The 23040-nt window shown below is 55.1% G+C and overlaps 2 protein-coding genes across 5 annotated transcripts in view; one reads left to right on the top strand and one right to left on the bottom strand.

The window, feature by feature from the left end:
• Positions 1–14191, top strand: part of SHMT1 (serine hydroxymethyltransferase 1) — a 27827-nt gene extending 13636 nt beyond the window's left edge. For 2 of the 4 annotated variants that reach the window (XM_055576339.1, XM_055576337.1), the window contains exons 2-12: positions 5038–5152; positions 6086–6231; positions 7743–7858; positions 8168–8328; positions 8711–8792; positions 9195–9407; positions 10374–10490; positions 11321–11443; positions 12318–12434; positions 12898–13008; positions 13231–14191. In XM_055576339.1, the coding sequence (XP_055432314.1) occupies positions 5057–5152; positions 6086–6231; positions 7743–7858; positions 8168–8328; positions 8711–8792; positions 9195–9407; positions 10374–10490; positions 11321–11443; positions 12318–12434; positions 12898–13008; positions 13231–13403 (1455 nt within the window). In that variant the 5' untranslated portion in view covers positions 5038–5056 and the 3' untranslated portion in view covers positions 13404–14191. Of the gene's footprint in view, positions 1–4445; positions 4465–5037; positions 5153–6085; positions 6232–7742; positions 7859–8167; positions 8329–8710; positions 8793–9194; positions 9408–10373; positions 10491–11320; positions 11444–12317; positions 12435–12897; positions 13009–13230 lie in introns of those variants that run through there. The other 2 variants (XM_055576338.1, XM_055576340.1) reach the window with 2 other exon arrangements.
• Positions 14007–22935, bottom strand: SMCR8 (SMCR8-C9orf72 complex subunit). Its single transcript, XM_055576336.1, has 2 exons — positions 20193–22935; positions 14007–17921 (listed from the first exon to the last, which is right to left on the bottom strand). Exons 1-2 carry the CDS (start codon positions 22553–22555, stop codon positions 17468–17470), a joined length of 2817 nt encoding a protein of 938 aa, XP_055432311.1. The 5' UTR covers positions 22556–22935; the 3' UTR covers positions 14007–17467.
• Between the last annotated feature and the right edge of the window lie 105 nt (positions 22936–23040).

Genomic DNA, 23040 nt, shown 5'->3' with positions numbered 1-23040 from the left:
GAAGGATGGTAACCCTGGGAAGTGAATTCACTTACTCGGATTGTTTCCCTGGGCTTGAGGTGATGATCATGGACAGTGTCACAGGTAAGTGACATTTCTCCAACAGAAACACCAACAGCATGACACAGTGACAGCTGCAGTGGGTTGTGTTTCCCGGGTTGCTTAGAGGTAGTAAAGATGGCCCTAAGGTACCCAAGTCTCTTTCATAATAATAGTAGCTGCTCTCTCTCTCTCTTTTTTAAAATCTCTTGACCACACCACATGGCATGTGGGATCTTAGTTCTCCAACGAGGGATGGAACTCATGGCCCCTGCAGTGGAAGCATGGAGTCTTAACCACTGGACCACTGGTGATGTCCTGTAGCTGCTGATTGTTGAGTAGTCACTCTGCCTGGTCCTGTCTGAGTGCTCTGTGTTGTATACCTCATTTAACTCCAACCAGCTCAGGACTGTTGTCATCCCTGTGTCATGCACAAGGAGACTGAGAAACAGGTGTCCGCAGCACATTAGGAAGTGGAAAGCGGGACTCAAACTCTGCAGGCTGGCTCTGCAGTGAGTTCAGCACAGCTCCCTTGGATGTGGCCTTCACTGATGGGAAGTGGGGCATGGCGGGGGTCCGACCCATGGAATGTCCACTGCTCTCACGAAATGAACCTTGATCTTCTCCAGTTGGGTTTCTCTTGTTGTTAGTTTCAGACAGGTATTTCTCAAACAGGTACATTGGGAAACGACATGAGACTTAGGTCCTTGAGCACAGTTTGAAACCTGTGAGCTCTATTCTGCCAAGGTGAGGATCTTATCTCATCCCTGCACTGGACTTTAGGCCCTCGAATCTCATCTCCTCGTCTCTGTTGTGTTCCTTATTTCTGATCCTTGACAACTGAAACCTCTTCCCTTTTTCAGGCCTTTGGACTGGTGTTTGCTCTTGCCCCACGTCTCACAAGCTTGGCTTCTTTCCACTGTTCTGATCTAAGCTCAGGCGCTTTCCATGGCAGGTCTAAACAAGCCCTTTGACTGTTTATTGCCCTCTAACAGTCATCACCAGAGAAAGAGATGGCACCCCACTCCAGTACTCTTGCCTGGAAAATCCCATGGATGGAGGAGCCTGGTGGGCTGCAGTCCATGGGGTCGCTACGAGTCGGACACGACTGAAGTGACTTAGCAGCAGCAGCAACAGTCATCACTCCCTGATGTTATCTCTCGTGAACTTATTTACTTTTTTAGATCCTGCTTCTCATAAGGGCAGGGCCTCTGTCTTGTTGACCCCTGTATTCTGAGGTCCTAACTCAGTGCCTGGGACACAGGTGTCATTTAATAAATATTTGTTAAAGGAACAAATTAATCCATTGTAGGTTAATGATAGTGAAGTAAAGCTCCTAAATATCAAAAGCTTATTTCTCATTAAATGTAGAATTACTATATGACCCGGAAATTCTACTTCTGGGTATAACCCCAAAAGAACTGACCGTATAGACTGGATATTTGTGCACCTGTGTTCATGGCAGCGTTCCTTGCAATAGCCAGGAGGTGGTAGCAGCCCAGGCATCAGATGGATGGGTGGATGGATAAACAAGTAGTCTTTCTGAACAGTGGACTATTATCCAGCCTTTAAAAGGAAGGAAACTGACACCTGCGCCACACAGTTGAACTTTGGTGCCATTGTGCTGTGTGAAATAAACCAGCTACAAAAGGACAAATATTGTGTGACCTCATTTACAGGAGGTCCCTGAAATAGTCAAATTCACAGAGATAGAAACTAGCATAGTTGCTACCCTATGCTGGAAGGGAAGGGAATGGAGCATGTTTAATGGGGACACAGTTTTAGTTTAGGAAGGTGGAAGCATTCTGAAGATGATGGTGGTGGAGCTGCATGACAGTGTGGATGTTTTTAATGTCACTGAGCTGTGCACTTCTGTCACAGTTCAAAAAAAAGTGAGAAAAGTGCAAGGTGTCCTGTTTCTCAGTCAACATCCAGACCTGAAGGATAGACGCTCAGTGTATCTTCCGGTCTTCCCTCTGATGTAAAAGAGGACAGTCTCGGGATCTTTGTCTCACTTGTTTGCCAGCTGTCAGGGTTCTCTGCCTTTCTTACTGTAATTTAGAATGCTGCAATATATACATTATACTGTAATAGATATTACAGATTTAACTGAAACAAAACAAAGAATCCTGAAGTTACTGTTTTAATAAAGAGTTCAGACCTCTTTGACTTTTGTTTTTTTTTAAAAAAGAACTTTAAAAAGAACTCAACCTGGGTGGATTTAATAAGAGTGTGAACTGAGCACTCCATTTGGGGGTGGGGGTGACTTGACCTGAGTGGTAACAGGATTCAGGGTGAGAAACACCCCCAGAGAGTGGCAGCAGGAGCACAGGGGCCCTGCTAGCCTTGGAGCGGGGCCAACCATACAGACAGCCCTCACCCAGGGATTGAGAAGGAACTGGGGCTCCCAAGTTTGCATCTTAGATGAGAGGAGGGTTTGTTGGCACTTCCCAGGTGGTCCAGTGGTTAAAACTCTATGCTCCCAATGCAGGGGCACGGGTTTGATCCCAAAAGATCCCACATGCTTTGCGATGCAGCCATAAAAGAAAGAGTTTGCTATGAGGGCAAAGCAGTCGGCTTTGCCACCCTGCGGGTGGCGATGCTGACAGGAGATGCTGAGACCACAGGTGGAGGTGGAGTGGAGTGGATCTGAGTGCCTCTAGGAGCTGATGCAGATCTAGCTTTCCTGGGAGAAGGGAGAGAAAGCATTCCAAAGGGACTTTAGTTACTTATTTGGTGGTTGAGAAATACTTGCTCTGTATTGCTTGAATCCTTTTTAACATTGAGCAGTTGGAATTTCAAAGAAACTTTTCTCTTTAAAAAGACTGTAGGACGAGTGTACCTGTTTGGTCTCTGGTTTTCTGTAGGTTTGCCACCACCTGCTGAGGGCACATGGGAAGCAGCCATTGAGTTCAGAGGAGCCATTGGCCAGGTGTCCAGACCATCTCGTCTCCCTGCACCTCTAGGGGGCGGGGTTTGGCGGAGGCCCTGGCACCGGGGTTGGGGCCACTTCTGCCTTAGACGCATTTGTGGCCTAAGTCCTGCACTCACTGCTGGTTTTGTGGGCGTGGCCGTGTTTCTGATCCTATTGTGCTCATGTTAAAATAATGGCTGCTTCAAAAACCCCAGTTTGGGATTTCCTGGTTAAAGCTTCCTGCTGGTAGATATTTGCTTCCCCAGAGATTAAGGAGGATACTGTGACTGGGGACTGTGTGGCTGGTTTATTTAGTGAGTATGTGTCTAGCAAGTGATACCGCATATGTGCCTTGTGCAGGAGAACCATGCTCTTCCTGCTGTGTCTGCTCTTGACTCTCCCAGCTGCTGTTGATGGCACCTGTGACACCAGATGACCGGGCAGCTTTCCCTCACCCAGCAGTTCTGCCCCACCAGCTTGTGTTGCTCATTTCAGCTCAGTTCTGACATGAGCCAGAGTGAGCACAGACCCCACAGGTTAGTCCCACCAGACAGCCGCCCCTCCCCACTTCAGATGCCAGTCACAAGTATCAGGTACCCAGGGGACCCACAGCTTCTGTCCAGCTTGGTCCCAGGACCCTCCTTGGACTCGAACATGTTCTAGAAGAGGTCTCAGAACCCAGGCAGACACTAACTTACGTTCACCAGTTCATTAAAGGATATGACAAAGGACACAGATAAGCAGCCAGAGGAAGAGAGAAATGTTCAGGGTGAGGGCTGGGAGGGTTCCTGTGGAGTTGGGGTGCACCACCTGGAAGCTCCCTGAACCCTGTGAGGGGTCATTAACTCCATTTCCAGCCCCTTTCCCTCTCTGGAGGAGTTGAGGGGGCTGAAAATGCTTCTCATCATGGCCTGGTCTTTCTGGGACCAGCCCCAACTTGGGAGCCTCCCACCCCGAGTTGCATCATTGGAACAAGAGATGTTCCTGTCACTAGGAAATCGCAGAGACCTGTGTGTGTGTGTGATTATTTATATTCTTACGGTGCTCTCAGGAGACTGTGTCTAATGGGCCCCTTCTCAGCCTGGTCACCACCCTCCAAGCTGACCTGCCCCCAGCGCTTGTCCTTGTGGGCCCGGTTATCTGTCTGCATTTAGTGTGCTTGCTGTTTCCTGCTCACCTTGCCCCAGGAAGCCCCGTGAAGTTTCAGTCTGTGTGGGTCCCACTGTGTTCCCAGTCCCGACCTGTGGCTGCTGAGGGGAAGGGCCTCACTAAGTAACTGTTAAGGGAATGAATTTGAAATGAAAGCTTATCTAATTAGTAGAAAGTACTGAAAAGTTGCCAACCATCGATTAAAGGTCAGTTCCTGTAAACATTTACACTGTCCCTTTAGCTGAAATAACACTGAGCTCAGACTCTTGTTCTTTGTGGGCACGTATGTGAAGACACAAGCCTGCTGTATTGTGATGATGCCGAGTCCAGGTGTGTACCTCTGCCCGTGGACCTTACCAGAGGTAAGGGTCAACCCAGAGCATGCACTTTACCTGCAGCCCCAGCCATAGGACACCAGGTGGTGGAGCCTGTGTGGGGTTTGAGACTCTCCTCCAAGGCCAGTGGGCTGTGCAGCCCTCCACTAAGATACTTTTCTGAGTCTCATTTTCATTACTTGAGAAATAGAAAAAGTAATGCATAAGTCAGCAATTCATTTGGCAAATATTACTCTCATATGGCTGTGCTGGGTACTGTGGGAAATTTTTTACAAAGTAACCATCAGCCCTTGCCTTCAGGAAGCTGGCTTAGTTGGGGAGCTAAGCCACAACCAGGAGAAGTTCAGGTAGGAAGAGGGGGTGTTGGGCTCCCCGAGGCTGGAGCAGCCTCAAGGCAAGGAGGGCGGGTCTCCTGAGGAGCCAGTGACCTGCAGGGATCCACAGGTGGTCCCACACAGTGGATCTGCAGCAGAGTCCTCATGCTCTCCAGGCGGTTCTGGGACAAGGCCCACACGTGTGTCAGTCCTTCAGCAACTTGGGAACTGACAGGTGGTGATGAGCTGTGACTGAGTTTAATATTCGAAGTTTTTCCATTTTTAGGTGCCTCTGAACCAGCACAATGGCAGCTCCAGTCAACAAGGCACCCAGAGATGCCGATTTGTGGTCCTTGCACGAGAAGATGCTGGCACAGCCCCTGAAGGACAGCGATGTCGAGGTGAGGCTGTGGGTGTTCTCGCAAGTTCTGCTGTTGGAGGTCCTTGTTCAGGCCTCTGATTCTCACCAGAAATGAGCTGTGTTTGGGACAGCCTTGTGGTTTGGACACAGGACAGGTTTATAGGCAGTGGCTGCAAAGTGGCTAGAAGTCCCTTGAGGGTGCATTTAGATCTGAGTTTCTGTGAAGAGCAGTGTGCTGGCTGCTGCTGAGGAAAGGGGAAGGGGTGGGCTCACTGAGACTTGACCCTCTTCTTACAGTTCAGGGGAGCATTTCTAGAAGCATCTTTTATTTATGTATTTCCCCAACAGCTTTACACATGAGATAAGTGAATGCACTTAACATACAAGTTGCCCATTTAAAGTACACAGTTCAGTGGTTTTTAGTGTATTTATGATTGCTTTTGGAACATTTTAATCCCCCCAAAAGAAACCTCAAACCCATTAGCAATTGCCCCCCTCCATCCCCCAGATTCCCAACCCTCAGCAACCACTGGTCTGTTTTCTGTCTCTGTGGATTCATCTAGGTATCTGTTATTTTAAGGAAAGGAATAAGGAACAAAGTTCAGGAGGGAAACTTGGTGAAATCTAGGGATGAAAATAACAAGATGGTGCAGAATTTTAAAATTCCGTGGGATGCGTGTTTTAAGGATCATCTTCTCTTCCATCGTTTTGTTCTCCTTAATTCACTTTCTTTTCTTTCTTTTTTTTTTTTTTTTCTTAATTCACTTTCTATTAATTCCTTCCAGGTGCTAAAAGCTTTGAGGAGGATTTCCTTTGTTCCTCAGGTGCTGCGGGAGTCATCTTAGTCTGGTTACACTTGGCTTCTGAGGGCAAAATCTGAAAGTATAAGCGTCTCTTCTCTTTACTCAGTTACTGCTCGGATCAGAGCAGATGTTAAACTGCAGTGTCCCCATTCCTGTTTTCTTCTTGTCAGGTTTACAACATTATTAAGAAGGAGAGTAACCGGCAGAGGGTTGGACTGGAGCTGATCGCCTCTGAGAACTTTGCCAGCCGGGCTGTTCTGGAGGCCCTAGGCTCTTGCCTGAACAACAAGTACTCTGAGGGGTACCCAGGCCAGAGGTATGTGAGTGTCATCCAGACCTGCCTCCCAGGAAGGGAGTGGACATTTCAGAAAACAGCCAGGTTCTCAATGGCAGGGCCTCCTGTCCCCTCCTCTCTTAACGATTCCTAGCGGGTGGTGGCACCTGTGTTCTGGGGGCAAGATACTTGGGCTCACTTGCACAGTCCCCCTGGGCCTTTCTACAATAACAACCAGGCCCGAAGGAGCAGCTGCTGGCTGCGGCTGAGCCTCCAGAGGAAGGCTGTGTAAGCAGGGACCCCAAGATGAGACTGGCCTGCCACACTGGAAACTGGGTCAGCGTTTTAAATGCTGGGTTTACCTACAAGAGATTTCGATCAGCTTCTCTTCCTGAGAACCAGGAGAAGTCATATTCATTTGTGTTTCTTACAGTTGTCATCAGGCAGAGGTGGTGATGACAGAATTTAACACGTGGTTTTTGCAAAATTGCACACTTGTGTCCCAGAGGACATGGAAAAGGGAGGGTCACCTGCCAGTCTACACTGATTAGAGAGTCATAATTTTTGGACCCCCACACCCATCCCCCTGGAAGGGGGTTGTAGGGTCACATGCCCTCCTGAACCTTGTCCTGTTCACAAATTGAGTCCTTCACAATAAACCAGGGATCACGAGTGAGGCGCTTTCCTGAGTCTTGAGTTTTTCAAGTGAATTACTGAAACTGAGGGGGTCATTTGTATCCAACTGGGGCAGCAGTGCTGGTGGCCCAGTGACCAGGGACTTGCCTTTGGCATTGAAGTAGGGGGCAGTCCTGTGGGCCTGAGCCCTCAGCTTGTCGGTCCACACTGACTCTGGGTGGTCAATTTGGGAACCAAGTGAAATTGTGGGACACCGAGCTTGTGTTCAAACCCCAGGCTGCCTGAGGTCCCAGTGTTTCTAGTTGACCTTGGAGGACATACTTTGGTGCCTCTGTCCAGAGATGCGGTGCTGCAGCCTTGCTGCTTCTTGCTGGGACTGAGGGCATGCTGACCATGGCACACCACCCCTGCCCCCAGCTCTGTTCCCACTACAACAGGAGGAGAGAGGAGCACCCATTCTCTGGCAGGTCAAGTTGACTTGAAGAGCATGGCTTCCATCCCAGGCCAAAACTAGTCACAAATAATAAAAAAACATAAGTGCATGATACATTGTGATATGCAATTATTAAACAAACAATAAAATTTTATTAGAAATGCAAAGTTAATCCCCCAAACCAGTAACTCCTTCTCCCAGCCCCTGGAAACCACTGTCCTGCTCCACATGCTATGAATTGATCCCTGGGCAGCTGGCACAGGCCATCACATGGCTGTGACAGTGTCCTCAGGGCTCATCCGAGATGTGGGGTCAGACCTCCCCACGGATGGCGAGACACAGCCACCTGGGCCTGGTGGAAGCCGTCTTGTGGGTTCAGGGTGCGTGTTCTCACCCTTGCTCCTTCATCCCACTAGGAGCCTGGCCTCTCTCCTGCATGCAGAAGTGGCGCCACTGGGCCTATACCTCCCGCCTTCCTCTGCAGGTACTATGGTGGGACGGAGTTCATCGACGAGCTAGAGGTCCTCTGTCAGAAGCGAGCGCTGCAGGTCTATGGCCTGGACCCCCAGTGCTGGGGGGTTAACGTCCAGCCTTACTCAGGTAATGGCCAGGTCCAGACAGGCCTGGGTGGCCCCCCTTCCTGCCAGCCTCCTAGGGCTCCCTGAAAAGGAGAGTATAAGCAGGACACCCTGCCAGATGGGGGAGATGAGGTCTCCTCCATCCCCCTCAACTGTCTACTGCACACATGCCTCCTGGGTACCCCACCCCTATCTCTGAATGTCCCTGCTACTTACTCAGGGGCACCTGGGTCCAGGAGAGGGCATGGCAGCAGCCAGGCTGTTGCGGCCACTTGTGATCAATGGCCTTGTGGGCAGGAGTAATTGTGCCTCCCGGGTCTGTTCACTCCAGGCTCCCCAGCAAACTTCGCAGTGTACACGGCCCTGGTGGAGCCCCATGGCCGCATCATGGGCCTGGACCTGCCGGATGGGGGCCACCTGACCCATGGGTTCATGACCGACAAGAAGAAGATTTCTGCCACGTCCATCTTTTTTGAATCTATGCCCTACAAGGTATGGGTGTGTGTGTCTACATTCTGTGGCTTGTTTCTCAAAACCTCCTCACTGGCCATGCCTGTAGGAATAAGGAGCTTCATTTCCAAGGCACCTCAGGAAGTCTCGTCATCACTGTCTCTCATCTCTCTGCTCTGGGGACCCTTGGGTGTTCACGGCTTGCTGGAATCCCCCAGGGCATTCTGTCCAAGAGTGACGATACCTGACTGTTTTAAACAGTTGTGCCTGTCTTGCCCTCGAGTCCTGGTCAGGGGTGAGGGCAGCAGAGGGGTCTAGGCAAGGGGAGGGAGTCCTCTTACCCTCAACGGCTGGGCGTGCTCTGGCGGAGTGGCCCGTGTGGCTGGAGGGAGCAGTGTGAGCCCAGTCTCCGTGACATCCACAGGTGAATCCCGATACCGGCTACATCAACTACGACCAGCTGGAGGAGAACGCCCGCCTCTTCCACCCGAGGCTGATCATTGCAGGTGAGAGTGGGCCAGGGCCCCAGCCCCCACACGGGAGGTGTGCTCTTCCACCACGTGCTGGTCCCTGCTGGCTCTGCTGTGCAGCCGGGCTGCTCGGGTCTGAGTATCTCCGTCTCTCTCGGGACTGTTAGTACTGCCCTGCTCTCCAGAAGCATCTGGACACACTGGCCCCTGTCGAGCTGGAGTGGTAACAGTGGGGAACCTGTCCCCCCGATCCTGTGACACAGGAGCAGAGGACAGGGTTGCTTTTGGCACGGATGGGATTTCTCGAACCTTAGAGGGAGCAGCCCCGGCTTTCAGGCAGGCACACTGGGTGGGCGGGGCAGGGGCTCTGCTCACGCTGGAGCTGACTGCCAGCCAAGGTCTCTCAAGGGTGACTCCACATCACCCTTGCCATCTCAGGGACTAGCTGCTACTCCCGGAACCTGGACTACGCTCGGCTGCGCAAGATCGCTGACGACAACGGGGCGTACCTCATGGCCGACATGGCACATGTCAGTGGGCTGGTGGCGGCCGGTGTGGTGCCTTCGCCCTTCGAGCACTGCCACGTGGTGTCCACCACCACCCACAAGACCCTGCGGGGCTGCCGCGCCGGCATGATCTTCTACAGGAAGGGTGCGCTTATCCCTGGGGGGTGTCGGTCCCGTGAAGAGCAGGGGACGAGAGCACAGCAGTCCAGGTCGTGGGGCAGGAGGGCGGGGAGGGGTCTGGATGACGGAGCCTTTGTTTGGGGTTTCTGTTCCCGAGAAGCCAGATGAGGGTCCCATGGTCCTTCAGCCCTAGATGGTACCGGTGACTAAGCTCCATCAACAGAGACAACCCACTCTGGGGACCAAGTCTCTTTGACCCCTGCAAGACCCCCTTACCCAGCCCCTGGCTAGGGCTGGACACACCATCGCCCACTGGGCCTCCAGGGCCCTGCTGCTCCTTGGAGGCCCCTCCCCAGCTGCTTTAAGCTTTCCAAGGCCAGCAGCCTTTCCCACCCACCTGGGAGACATTTGTTTCCCTGCTGTACGTTGGTGGTACTTGACTGAGCCGGTCACAGAGCAAGGCCTGGCTCTGCCACAGAAGCGCTGTGTGATCTTGGGCTAGTTGTGCAGCCCCTCTGTGCCTTGTTTCCTCACCTCCGGATCATCACAGTAGCGTCTGTCCCTTGGGATGGCTGTTGTGAGGATTAAATGAAAGAATTTAGCGAAGCTGCTCAGAGCAGTTCCCAGCTCACAAGATGCTCAGTGGAGATGCTGGCAGCTCCCATCCCTGATCCTTAACTCTTCTCAGAAAGGAAGCTTCTTTCCCGTTTCTGGCCCAGTGAGCCCCATCTCCTCCAGAGGCATCGTCTTGGATGGCTCTTTGAGAAACTGCCCAAGGTGTACTCCTTGTTCCTGTCTTGATGGAAGGACATTTTCATCCTTCCTTTAATTTCTAAAGCTTGGTTCCCCCTCCCCTGAACCCTCAGGAGCAAGCACCCTCCCTGGTCCGCAGTGTCAGCTCCAGGAGTGGGGTCTGGGCTGGGTCTGTGTCCAGGCAGGGAGAGAACAGAGGGGACGGCCTGTCCCATGTCCCATGTTGTCCTTCATCCAGGAGTGCGCAGTGTGGACCCCAAGACAGGCAAAGAGACTCGCTACAACCTGGAGTCGCTTATCAACTCTGCTGTGTTTCCAGGCCTGCAAGGGGGACCCCACAACCACGCCATTGCTGGTAACGCACCCTACCCCATGGCTTCCCTGCTGTTACCCAGCTTCGCAGCCCGATCCGCACCTTGCTCACGACCCCACCCCACCACAGGCAGAAGCAGTTCTCTGGTGGTACACAAGCCTTAGAGAATCTGTGATGACTTCAGAGTTACTTCTCCATCTTTGGAGAAAAGCAGTTGGTGGAGGAGCCAGGGTCAACGTGTCACTTCCCTTTCAACCAGTGTTTGCAAGGAGGGATGTGGAGGAAGCAGTGAAGGGCGAGTTTTAGATTTGGGGCTGGGTGGGGTGGCTCCCTTTACACCCCCAGCTCAGCGCCCAGGTGCCCCAGCTCTGCGATGGTGGGGTGCCCATCCACTGGCCACTCCAGCCCTTTCCACATGCTGACTGGAGGCTCCTGTGCCAGGACTCGGGCAGGTAGCTTGCATCCTCCTCCATCTTTGGTGCCCCTTTAAGCAGCCCTTGGGATGGAACAAATCCAGAGGAGCCTGGATGAACTGGTGGATCGGCCACTCCTCTCCCCGGCTCTGCTCTGAAAGCTGCCTCACTTTGCATCAAAGCAGTGGCAGCTAAGTGAAGCAAGTCCCACATCCACCTTGCTGGGGACAGGGAGCAGCTCTCCCATGGCAATCTTAGCCCGGAACTTCATGCTGGACAGGGGCTGCCTGAAAAACTCTTGCTCAGAGAGGTCTGGAGAGCCAGCCAGGGAATGGCAGGGTTAAAATGGGATCATTTGGGAGGAGATGTAACCCTGCCTTGGTGACACTGAGAAGCTTGGATGCCTGAGTAGAGACAGGTGTTTCTTTGACTCACGGTCTGCCTTTCATTTCCTGCCAGGGGTCGCAGTTGCTCTGAAGCAGGCCATGACTCCAGAGTTCAGAGCCTACCAGCGCCAGGTGGTGGCCAACTGCAGGGCTTTGGCTGAGGCCTTGATGGGACTGGGCTACAGAGTGGTCACAGGTACAGCCGGAAGTGAGCCCATGCGGTGGCCCTGCTCCTCGTCCCCTCTCCGTCCAGGTGTGGCAGTAGGTCATGGCCTGGGCAGGTGGCCATAGCTCTGGGGTGACTCAGGAGTCCCAGCTCTGGACACGTGACCTCTGGATTCAAACCTTGAAACAGCCTTGCGAATCACTGGTCTTGTTTTACAAATGGGCATCTGAGGTTCCTAAAGCCACACGACTACTGGAGTTGGGGGCAGTGAGGGTAGGGGTGGGAGGATGGGTCGAGGGCCAAGGGTCAGCTTAGGCCATGAGCATGTTTGAAGTCAGTGCCTGGGGATTAAGCAGGGTTCATTCACAGTGAAGATCAGGTGCTTGAGAGATGCCTGGGAGGCCAGGGGCTGTTCCAGAAAGTTCTTCCATGCCCTCACCTGCACCACTTTGAAGATACAATCACCTTGGCAGGATTAGGGGTAAAGTACGTGACATGCGTTACCCGGGCACCTCCATTGCCCCCTGCCCACTGCCCTGAGGCCCCTTAGAGGGAGCCTTGAAGATGGATCTCGAGACAAGTGGGAAATTCCCAAGGGGGGCCGTCACCCCGACAGGCTTCCAGGAGCTGGTGGGTTGGGATGCAGCCATGGGCCATTTGGGCTGGCCATACGCCCTCAGCCCCCTCTGCATTCTCCGGTTCCCTTTCTAAACTACTCTGTGCTTCATCTCAAACCCTGAGGCCCTGGGTCTTTAGCAGGTGATGACAGCCCTGCAGGACACGTGGTGGGGTCACCTTCCTGACCTCACCTGCTGTAGCCCCCTTGCACCCTGCCACTTCTTTGGAAGAGGGATCCCTGTGCTCAGCACAGGATCACCTTCCATGTCTCCCACCTGGTTTCCAGGGGGTTCTGACAACCACTTGATCCTCGTGGACCTCCGCTCCAAAGGCACAGATGGTGGCAGAGCAGAGAAGGTGCTGGAAGCCTGCTCCATCGCCTGCAATAAGAACACCTGCCCAGGTGAGCATCCTTGGTCCTCTCCTGTCTGGACCTCTTGGGGCTGATGGTTACTTGCTCTTGGGACAAGATGTGCTGTGTAGGACAGGAGCCAGGCTTTCCCCCTCTGCCTGCCCCCTCTGATGAGACACTGAGCCTGCCCAGGACAGAGCAGGAGAGGGTGTGGGAGGTGGGGGTCCTCTGGAAAACTGGATTTCTCAGCGGCTCATGAGTAAGATGTGGGAGATGCATCTCAGATGCAGACGTGAACACCTGGTGTCAGGAGCAAGGACCATGTCCAGGAGGCCACTTCCTCGTATTTAAAGTAGTGCAGCCAACAACTGGCTCCACCTCCTGGCTTCTGCCTTCCGCTCTGGCCCCCTTCTGTGTCTGCCTGAGCTGGTATCTTCAGGCCCATTCCTTTTGCCTATGCGTCCCTTTTTGGTTCAGGGGGGTCAGTGGGGGACAGAGCCTGTTTATCTTGAAGGTGATAAAAGCGCACTACGGCCCAGTGGGCTGCGCCTGGGGACCCCAGCACTGACCTCCCGAGGGCTCTTGGAAGAAGATTTCCAAAAGGTCGCCCATTTCATTCACAGAGGTGAGGGGGAGGCATGGCTGCTGGCCAAGCTGGGCTGTGGGATGGCGGGGGAGGACTGCTCTCATCAGGGCCGGTGATGGCCAGGGGACAGAGCCTCGCCCAGCAGAATACATGGGCAGAGAGGGTGGCGGGCGTGGGTGGGAGGCACACACTGGGGCCTGGACGGCAGAGCAGTTGGCTGGCCACTGGGCACGTGGGCAGTGGTGTCTCTCGCTGGCACAGGCATAGAGCTGACCCTGCAGATCCAGGACGCCGTAGGGGTGAAGGCCACCCTGAAGGAGTTCATGGAGAAGCTGGCAGGAGCCGAGGAGCACCAGCAGGCTGTGGCAGCCCTCAGGGCAGAGGTGGAGAGCTTCGCCACCCTATTCCCGCTGCCTGGCCTGCCTGGCTTCTAGAGGAGCGCCTGCCTGCCCAGGGACCCAGCGCCCTGCGGGCCCCACACAGGCCCTCCCAAAGGCCTCTTTTCAGAATTTGCTACCTTTTTTACCTGCTTCACAAATCAACATTTAAAGCTCCTGGGACAAGTTATGAAGGAGTATAAATCTGAACCTCACCTTCTTGCAGCTTCAAATACAGTTATCATGGGAAAATGGAATACAATTTAGCCATTCCACCTTAATTATCCAGACGAGTGTGGGCACAGCTACTGGGAAGACACTGGGACCTTTACCCCCTCTTGATCCCCTGGGCTTCCCAACACTGTGACAAATAGAAGCACTGAGCTGCAGCTGGGAGAAGCTGCTATGACACCAGACAAGGGCTCAGCTCTGATGTGGGTGAGGAGGGAGCGTCCTGGCCTGTGCTTTCAACCAGAATCCCAAGTCAGATGATTTTGTTCGGGTGCCACCCAGCTAAGTGGGAGTCCGGCTCTCACACCTGGGGAGGAGGGGGACGTGTGTGGTTTCCTCTCCCAGTCTGGAACAGGCGACCCTGGAAGCCAGTCTGGAGCCACCAAGGTCCAGATGACCATCTCCCTCCCCTGATCAGGAAACCAGAGGTCACCTTCCCAGAGAAACTTTATTTTCCACAAATATCAAGTGCAAAACATAGATGACCATTTTTAATAAGCACAGTCCAATTTTTAACCACAGGATGTCTACAAGAATTATAGTTTTAAAAAATACAACCAATTTTTATATTTCAAAAATATCTCAACTCAAATAAATTAATTTCTTAAAAAGTACACTTTTCATACTATTTGTTTGGCATGACTGGTTAAACTGGTACAGCCACACCGAGAGCTGTGGGCACACGCATGTGCAGCGTGCTCTCACCCTGCAGTGCCCACAGCTCACCCGGTGGACCCACGCTCACACATGACAAGGAACATGCAATAATAAAATAGCCTTTAAAAAAATGACAAATACGACTTCATCACGCCCTATGCTTCTCACCGTGGCCTGAACGCAGCTGTGGGTGGGGGCTCCAGCGCAGTGGGCGGGGCAGCCGCCACCTCTGGAGGCTGTGGGGTCGTCATACTGCCCAGCCTGAGACAAAGGGGCGTCCCCAGGCTGCCGCACGCCCACCCCACACGCCTGCTCCCTCCTCCCCACTGCAGTGGTGACCAAACCTCAGGTAGGGCCAGTGTGCTCAAACCCTAGCTGAAGCTGGTTTTCCTTCTGGGCAGAAGTAGAGATTTGATGCTTTTCCTTTTTGCAGTCTGTTAATGCTGTCTTTCTTTAAAATTCCAGTTTTAGCAGTTTCTATCACAACACTGGGGAAAAGCCAGAAAGCCAGCTGGTTTGCTTCATAGCACGAGCCAAGGCACTTTCTCAAGCCTCTAGGGAGATGGGAAAGGCTGTCCACTAGCCGAGGGCTCCTGTCTGTGTGGAGACCATGTGGCAGCGGCAGCATCGTGGACTGAGTGGATAAGCTGGCCGGGCAGGCAACATCAGGCCGGGGAGGGGGCGGCAAGCTGTGTGCAGGGTCGTCTGGACTGCTTGGCCTCTGGGGACGTGTCACGAGCTGCAGCAGCGCTTGGGGGAGAATCTATCAGCCTTCCTGTGACTTGTCACTAGTTTGGGGGTGAAATTTACATCTCTGCAGGTGGTAACTGACCTAAAACAGGATGTCAAGAACCAACTGGGAAATGACCTGGGATCAGCTTCTACTGAAGGAGCAAGACCCCCAGGGGCTGTAAAAGGGTTCGGCGGGTGTGGAGTTTCTGGAAGTCTCTTAACTGCCAGCTTGAGCAGGTTCTTCATAACCTGGACTACTTTAAAAAGGTGGTGGCGGGGGGTGGGGGGGGGGAGGCGTGGTGCATGTAACAGACTGGAAGTGAAGCTGAAACCAACCTCAAGGTTTTGGTGCCTGGGCCTCCAAGGTGACACCAGGACTGAAGAAGGGGTGCTGACACCCTGATTTCTTAAGTGTCTTGGTGTTTGAACACTTATTATTACAGGGCAAACAAGATGAGCTGCTGCACAGGCTACCATCGCTCAGACTGGGTGCGTCTGACACTTCCGGCAGGTTCCGGAACTGTGGCAGGGCCAGGAGAGCCTGGTTCCCCTTCGAGATCCTCTGAAGAGAAACATACTTGCCATCAAGCAAGCCTGTGAAACAGTCACACTGCAGAGCTGGCTTTTAACCAACATTTAAATGCTGGAGTTCAACCACTAGTTAGCAAAGGCTACTTCTAAGTGAAGACACAGCTCAAGGGACTGGCTCCCGGGTGCCCACTCTGTGGCTGCCCCATGGCCAGGTCTGCTCACACCAGCCAGGCTTGCCCTCCACACCCTGGGGGTCTCCTGACCACTTAAGGTATAGCTTCTGCACAAATACTCTCTAGAATTGGACTTTTGCTTCAAGGAGGCCAGTGTGACTGACCTGCTGCCCCTCCCAGCTTCCTAAGTAAGAGGTGTGAACTGCTGAGTCCATGCTGATGGCCCAGGAACAAAACAGGTGGGCCAGTGATCACCTTGTATCTGGTCACTGGGGCCCCACGGCCCACCAGTCTTCCCTGGACGTAAGGTGTCACAAACGCTCATGTCCCAGGAGGCCCAACTAGACACAATCAGCCACCTACCTGGAAACAAAGCAGCCTCAGAACACAAGGATGGGGGAGTGGGGAGTAACAGGAGGACAGTCTTCCTGCCTGCACCCACACCGCACATTTAAAAGCTGCCGGGCCATCCCTGGAGACGCCTCTGGGGGAACACAGGTGACAGCACAGGTACACAGCCGAGAAGACAAGGCGACACAATGCCCCCAAGGGGCCTCAGTCAGAGACTCTGGAGCAGGACCAGCCCTCCAGCGGGAATGGAGGCCCTGAGCAGAAGCCCAGGCAGGGAGAAGCCACCGGACTGAGGTGACATGGAGCCAACAACACGGAATGCTGCCCCAGCAGACCTGCACACACATGCTCAGGAGCAACCACTGTGGCTGGTTCAGGTGTGTTTATCACAATTTGGGGAAACGTAAAGCAGTAACACCAAGAGTTCTCTCTACTTCAGGAAAAACAACGTAAGGAAAAAAAGGTACGAAAGTCTCAAGATTGCAAAAACCACCCATCTATGTACATCAGGGGTAACTGTCAGAGCCTCGGGGGTCCTGGTGGGTGAAGGTGTGCGGGACTCGGGGTGGGGAGGGCTGCAGCAGAGCAAGCTGCCGTAAGGTGCCCACGCTCCAGGCCAGCACAGCCCGAGGCAGATCACTGAGACTGCCACACAGCCTTCCTGGAGACCCCAGCCTGGCGGCTGGTTGGGTAGGACCCAGCGGCCGCCAGGCCCGCGACACCCCACGAGGTAGTGAAGTGGTTGCAAAGGTTTGCTGTGGGTGTGAGGACTGGGGTGACCTCTGCCAAATGAACTCCAGCCTGTCAGCAGACCCTTTGAAAGAACAGAGTAGGATCACCTGGCCAGGGGGGTGGACAGGGCTGGCTTTTCCTCGAGGAACCCCGTGGCCTTGTCTCCGGGGCTCCCCACCCCCGAGAACAGATCTGAAAATGGGATTCCAGTGACTCCGCTCACTCCTGCTGAACTTGGGAGCCCAGTGACAGGCGCCTCCATGCCTGGTCAGGAGGTGAGGCCTGGGCAGGGTGCCTTCAGGGGCCTCCCTGAGAGGGCGGCTCCACGAAGCCGAGTGAAGGGCCTCGTCCTGCTTCCCACCGTGTCCTCCAGGCAACAGCTGCCCCCCGATCTTGCTTGTGTGAGTGTCCAGAGAAGCAGCCTGCGACCAGCGCGGTCCTCCACATGGGCTCTGCCCCGCTGCCCTAATCCACCACCAAGACTTTCTTCTGTCCCAGCCTCTGGGCCTGACGCCAACCACTCTCCTCCAAGGGATGCTGCCAGAGGGCCAGGCCCTCCACCCTTGCCCAGAGGCACCTGGGAACCATGGCTGCTGCCTTGGTGTCCTTCCCACTGACAACAGCAGGAGTCTGAACAGCTCAGAGGACCGCTCAGTCATGCCAACCCCTCCCCAACCCTGGGCCACAGGTCTCAGTCACCGAGGCGGGCTGGACTCAGATCTTGTACAGAAAGCTGGGCACGTAGTCGAACCTGAGGGCAGGCTGGCTGGTCCCGTGCCGCTCCTGCATGTAGTGCAGCCGCAGCAGCTCCGCCAGGTACCGCACCACCTTGACGTCCTCGTGCACTAGCCCCAGCGTCAGCTGCAGGAAGCTGGCCTGGCGACTGGCAGCCAGCTCTGGGGCCTCGCCGCCGTGCGCGGGCAGGTGCAGGTGATGGCAGAAGGTGTAGAGGAAGGCCTTGGCACACAGCTGTGCGAGCATGCTCTGCACGTGCAGGAAGTAGGTGCTGCCCCGCCGGATGTGTGTGCGGTGGTCCGCCAGCCGCGGCACCAGGGTGCCCCTGTAGAGCGGGCAGCGCAAGGTCTTCCGGTCCAGGTCAAGGATGCTCGTGTAGCGGCTGTAGCGGCTCAGGGCGTGCAGGGCACCAGCACTGGCGGGGGATGCCACCCTGAAACACACAGATCAAGGTCAGGGGGCAGAAGCTGGGGTGGGGCCCCCTCTCAAGAGGCCAGCCCCGGCCAGCCCCACTCGCTGGTGCTCTCTGGAAGGCAAATGTGGTCGCGACGATCTTCACGGCTCCGCAGCCCTCACGATGGAGGTCAAATCCTAGTGTGGCTCATGAAGCCCTGATGACCGCTTTCTGCTAGTCTCTGAGGCCCAGCTGTTACTTCCCTGGGGACTCCCCTGCAGCCATGCCAAGCTTTCCAGTTGGGGGCAGGTTCTGCTCTGCCTGAACACCAGGCCCTTTCTGCTGTGCCTGGCTTATGACAACTCAAACCTCACCCAGCCTCCCTGACCCCCATGTGCACCCGTTTCTTCCTCTGTGACCTGGTCAAGTTCCTTCACTTCTGAGCCTTGTCTGTGAGGCAGACGCTGGTCCTAGCTACTGGGTCACCTCAGAGGGCAAGTCCGGGGTGCTCAGGACAGCGCTTGGCCCTTACCCCGAGCCTGGTGCTGACCAGTGTGGTACCAGGAGCTTCTGCAGACTCGGATCTGTAACCCATGCGGCACCCTGCATGTCAGAGGCGGGAAGGTGGGTGGGGTTCGCTCGGCAAGGGAAGGAGTGCCAGGGGAGGCGGGGTAGGGACTGTCCTGGGTCCAGCTCTCAGATTCTATACTGACTTAGCACATGGGACCAAGCCCAGTGGACACACAGAAGCACCCTCTGCTTGGACCCTCTAGCACTGACCCTCAGGGGCCTCGATCTGCCTCTTATCTCAGTGTCCAACCTACCTGCCGGCCTGGCTCACCACCCACCTCAGCTGAGCACCCCTGGGGCCCGGGTTCAATGTGCATCCCAGGGGGCAGCCCTTTCCTGCTCTGAAAGGCAGCTGCAGGACCCCCGCCCTAGCCTCGGTTCATCTCCTCAGAGTGCCCCCCACCTCATTGCTGCTCACTGCCCAGGACACCTTTAGAGAAGCCGCAGCAAGCCCAGTCCCCACTCTCCTCCTGGTCCTTCGGTCAACCCTCCAGCGACAGGTGCCCTGGAGGGCAAGGCCCCCAGCCTGTCCACTGTGGCTCACACCCAAGCAGGACCCTCTGGGGGCACATGTCCCAATTCTCAACCCCTGTGCACTCAGGAGCTCTGGGAGGGAGGGCTCACGGCACGAGTCATCAGACAACCTCCAAGGTCTCAGCTGCCACTGTTGACGGGTCTCCCACTTTCCTGGAGGGACCCTCCATGGCTCCAAGGCCAGGGGCCAGGGCCTGGCTCCGCCCCTGCCACCCAGCCTACCTTCCTCAGGGCAGGTCTTCACCCCGTGGGGACATCCGAGCAGCAGACAGGGATCAGACACAACTGGCCCAACACCCAGCCCACGGAGAGGTCACAGCTGGAGTGGGAGCAGGGCAGCCTGTCACAGGGACGCCCCACTGCGGACACATCTGTAATCCAGCCTTGGGCACAGTGGCTGCCACTTAACAGCCTCAGTAAACATCTGGCAAATGACTGCTCATGACGCAACCCTCCTATTTCCCCAGAAGGGAGGAGGGCCCTGCCTGGGTGCCCACTGCAAGGGAGCAACTCAAGCATGCCCTTCTCTATGGTCCAGGGACTGGACTCCAGCTATCACCCCTCTCAATACCCGCATGTTGCAGGTGAGCAAAGGCAGGTGTGGGGAGAGGAGTGAGCAGGCTGAGCATTCAAGGGCAGGAGTCCTTCAAGGTAGACAAACAGAGTGGAAAACTCCAAAAGGAACTGCTAAAGCACAAGGGAGTGAAGTGGAGACAGAAAGCTTTTAAGAGGTGGAGGATTCAGCTCCCGCAGCCGACAGGACAGTGGAGGGGGAGCCAGGAAGGCTGCCTTTCCCAGCACTGCTACCCTCCTAAGACCCAGACCTCGCCTCAGTCATTTGCACCATAGTGTGAACTAGAGACTCAGCAGGGACCTGAGATTCAGAAGTCCAGTCATTCCCAAACCTTGCTGCAAACCACGTGACTCCACTTCATACCCCAAGCCAACCCGATGAGAATCTCTGCAGGTGGGGCCAAGGAGCCCGTGATTCTAGAAAATGCTCCCAAACAGTTTTGATACAACAAGGTACAGACCAGGGTCTGGAACCACTTCGCAACAGAAGTCCCTTTGGAAAGGATCTGCCCAAAGTGACACAGTGAGTTGGTGTGGGGCCCTCCACAGGACCCATGAACCTCACCCCAAGGGACAGCCACCCGACAGCTCATCTCTCACGGCCAGGGCCCCTCCCACCCCATGACCAGTTACCTCTGCAGGCCAATAAGCTTCCACTTCTGGAAGTCCGTGATATGCAAAGGGGAGGAGAGCCAGTGCTTCACAGGTTTGCCATGGCGGCCATAGCCAGGGACAAAGATGGAGAGCGCAGTCACCAGCTTCCTGACCATGGCCTCCTCTTCCCCCAAGACCACCAGCGTCCTCCCGCTGAGCAGGGAGTAGATGGCTGGGTGGGCAAACGGGTACTGGCGGATGAACTTTAAGGCGTTCTGGCCCGCCCTCTTCTTGTGCCTCTCGGAAGAGGGGCCAGCAGGAGGCATGGAGGAGGGAGTCCTGTCGGAGCTGGTGGAGGCTACGCTGCTCCCATAGCTGGTGGCGTCGGAGTGGTCATCCAGGCTGGTCTTACTGCTGTCTAGGCTGGTCAGCAGGTGGCTCGGGTCCAGCTCATAAGCAGGGAAGCCTTCACAACTATTGTTTCGGGAAGAAGGACTGGCATTTTCCACCGAGAAGTCCACGTGGAACCCTTGGTCCTTCTGCCGGTAGCGCTGTGGGGGAACGCTCACAACCCCATCCTCATCAGAGAGTGTGTGGCCTGGGGTGGAGAGTGGCACCAGCAGAGCACCAGCTTCCCTCCCGATGCAGCAGGAGGCATCTGTCTGCAGCGAAGCGAGGCCCGAGCTGCCATCCTCGGCCTCCCCTACCTCCGGTGGGCTGATGCCTGCCTGGAAGTGGATGGCCCCCTGGCCACCCTCTGCGTAGGACTCCTCCTCGTTAATGGCACTTGGATAGCTGGCCTTGAAGTCGTCAGGGATGAGGGCCTCAGAGGGGCAGGTGCTGAGGACTTCGATGCTGTCCCCACTGATGGTCCTGTGGCTGACCGCCTTGCTCCGGACCACCTGGGGGCTCAAGGGCACTGTGAGGCTGGACTGGCTCTCAGACTTTGACAGCACAGAGGTGGGTTTCTCTGTGCCCAGAACCTCGATGCTCTCTCCGCTACTAACGCTCCCTTTCATGTCCATCTCCAGATAGTCCAAGTTCTCCTGGGGGTCAAAACTGCTTGATTCCATCACGGCCGCTTCCCTTGATGCCTCATCCCCAAGGTCCTGCTCCATCTTGATGAGCACGGACTCCACGCTGGATTTGTAGGAGCCCACGCTGATTAACACCTGAGGAACTAAACAGTCTTCTGGAGACTCAGAAGGCAGCCCGTAGTGATGGGGCTTAGAGACTGTGCTCTCCTGTTTCTCAGCCAGTCTGTCGCCGACCTCCACCAAGTCTTCAAAAAGGAAGCTGGTGATGTGCTGCTGCTTCAGGAGTGCTCTGTCAATCTGACTGGTCAGGAGGTAACAAAGGTCCCCTCTGAACATGTGCTCAACGTGGCGGAGCTGCGCCAGCGTCTGGGTGAAGTACTCTGTGTCACAGAGCTCCTCCAAGGTCTTGAGCTTCTTGTCAAAACACTTGGTGGACTTTGCTTTGATGAGTTTCGGGGTGTAGGAGGGTCTGCAGGCATAATGGTCGGTGTCAGCAGATTCTTCAGGGTCAGAGGTAGTGGCTGCCTGGCTGGGCGGATGCTGGATGTGCTCCAATTCCCTAGGACACAAACTGGACCCCCTCAACTTGCGATGAGGGTATGAGCGGATCTGCCTCAGAAGGTCTTGATGTTCGATGATGGACTTCTCTACACTGGCCAGTTCATTGGCCTTCTCGATGGCCTGAGATGAGTAAAAGCCTTTGTCGTTAGCTTTCTTCTGGATCTCTGTCTCCGTGTGTAGCACTGTCCTGGTGTAATCCAAATCTTTCAGTTTTTTTTCAAGTTCCCCGGCAAAAGCCTTCCTGTTGCCTGTCTTCAAGCACTCTGATGCTTTGGAAAATTCAGCTGAGAGCTCCTGGAACTGCTGCATAATTTTGTGCTGGTCTGCCGAGATATAAGCCATACAAAAGGGCCTCACGAAGCCGCGGGCCTCCAGGTCATACAGGGTGAGATGGTGCACGTAGGCAAAGGCCCCTTCCTTGGAGTCTCCCAGCACCACCTTGGAGTCCTCCACGAAGTTCAGTTTGGGGTAGGCAGAGCCAGGAGGATGGCCCACGAAGGAGGCCTGGTAATCCACAGACATGATCCGCAAAGAGAAGTAATTGAGATCAAAAGTACCAAAAACTTTGGTGTCATTGGGGATGGTCAATAAGGGCTGGGGTCCCACCTGCTCAGAGAATTCGGAAATAAGGATGAAGTCCCGAGAGAACTTGGCCCCGGACAGTTTGGACCATGGATTGGCTCCTTGGCTGGCGAAGGGGAAGAGCGGCACCGAGTACTCCTCGGGCAGTGCCGGCTCATTGTAAGGCTCCTCCTCGTACTCGTCCTCTTTGGTGAAGGCCACCACGTCAGGGGCGCTGATCATATTTCCAGGTATATGGGAAGAACATGGAGAGGAAGTAGGACAGATGCGGAGGTAGCCAACGCAGGGGAGCCAGGCCTCTGGAGGAGGAAGCAAAGTCCCTGCGGAGCAGTCTTCTTTGCGTCCTCAGAAGTCCGAGGCTGCCAGTCACAAACCGGAGGTTCGAGCTCTCGCAGCCCCTCAAAGGTGTGGCTCCTTCAAGGGTTCCGGAGGCCTCAGGAGACCCCAGAACTCCGCAGGTCAGGAAGACCCAGGAGACTGGATGCCCTTCGCCTCCTCCCGCGACCGCGGCGGGTGCAGGGCACCCGCAGCGAGGTCACCGGCGCTCCCCGGAGCACACCACCACGGCAACAGCCCCACCTCAGGACGGTTGCCCAGTGCGGGGCTGCGGGCTGCCGCACGGACCAGCCAAGCGTGACGACTCCCACGGGCCGAAGGCAGAAACCGTCACGGCTCTTCGGACGCCACAACCCGGATCTAGCTACCGC

The sequence above is a fragment of the Bubalus kerabau genome, chromosome 4 (genome assembly GCF_029407905.1).
Source record: "Bubalus kerabau isolate K-KA32 ecotype Philippines breed swamp buffalo chromosome 4, PCC_UOA_SB_1v2, whole genome shotgun sequence".
NCBI classification, from domain to species: domain Eukaryota; kingdom Metazoa; phylum Chordata; class Mammalia; order Artiodactyla; family Bovidae; genus Bubalus; species Bubalus kerabau.
This window is presented reverse-complemented; position numbering and strand designations above follow the sequence as displayed.

What these genes read in the sequence shown, in the direction of transcription:
- SMCR8 (XM_055576336.1), bottom strand. Translation starts at nt 22,555, where the DNA reads ATGATCAGCGCCCCTGACGTGGTGGCCTTCACCAAAGAGGACGAGTAC. An exon ending in AAGCTTATTGGCCTGCAGAG is followed by an intron (nt 17,922 to 20,192) that starts GTAACTGGTCAT and finishes TGTGTGTTTCAG; the next exon opens with GGTGGCATCCCCCGCCAGTG.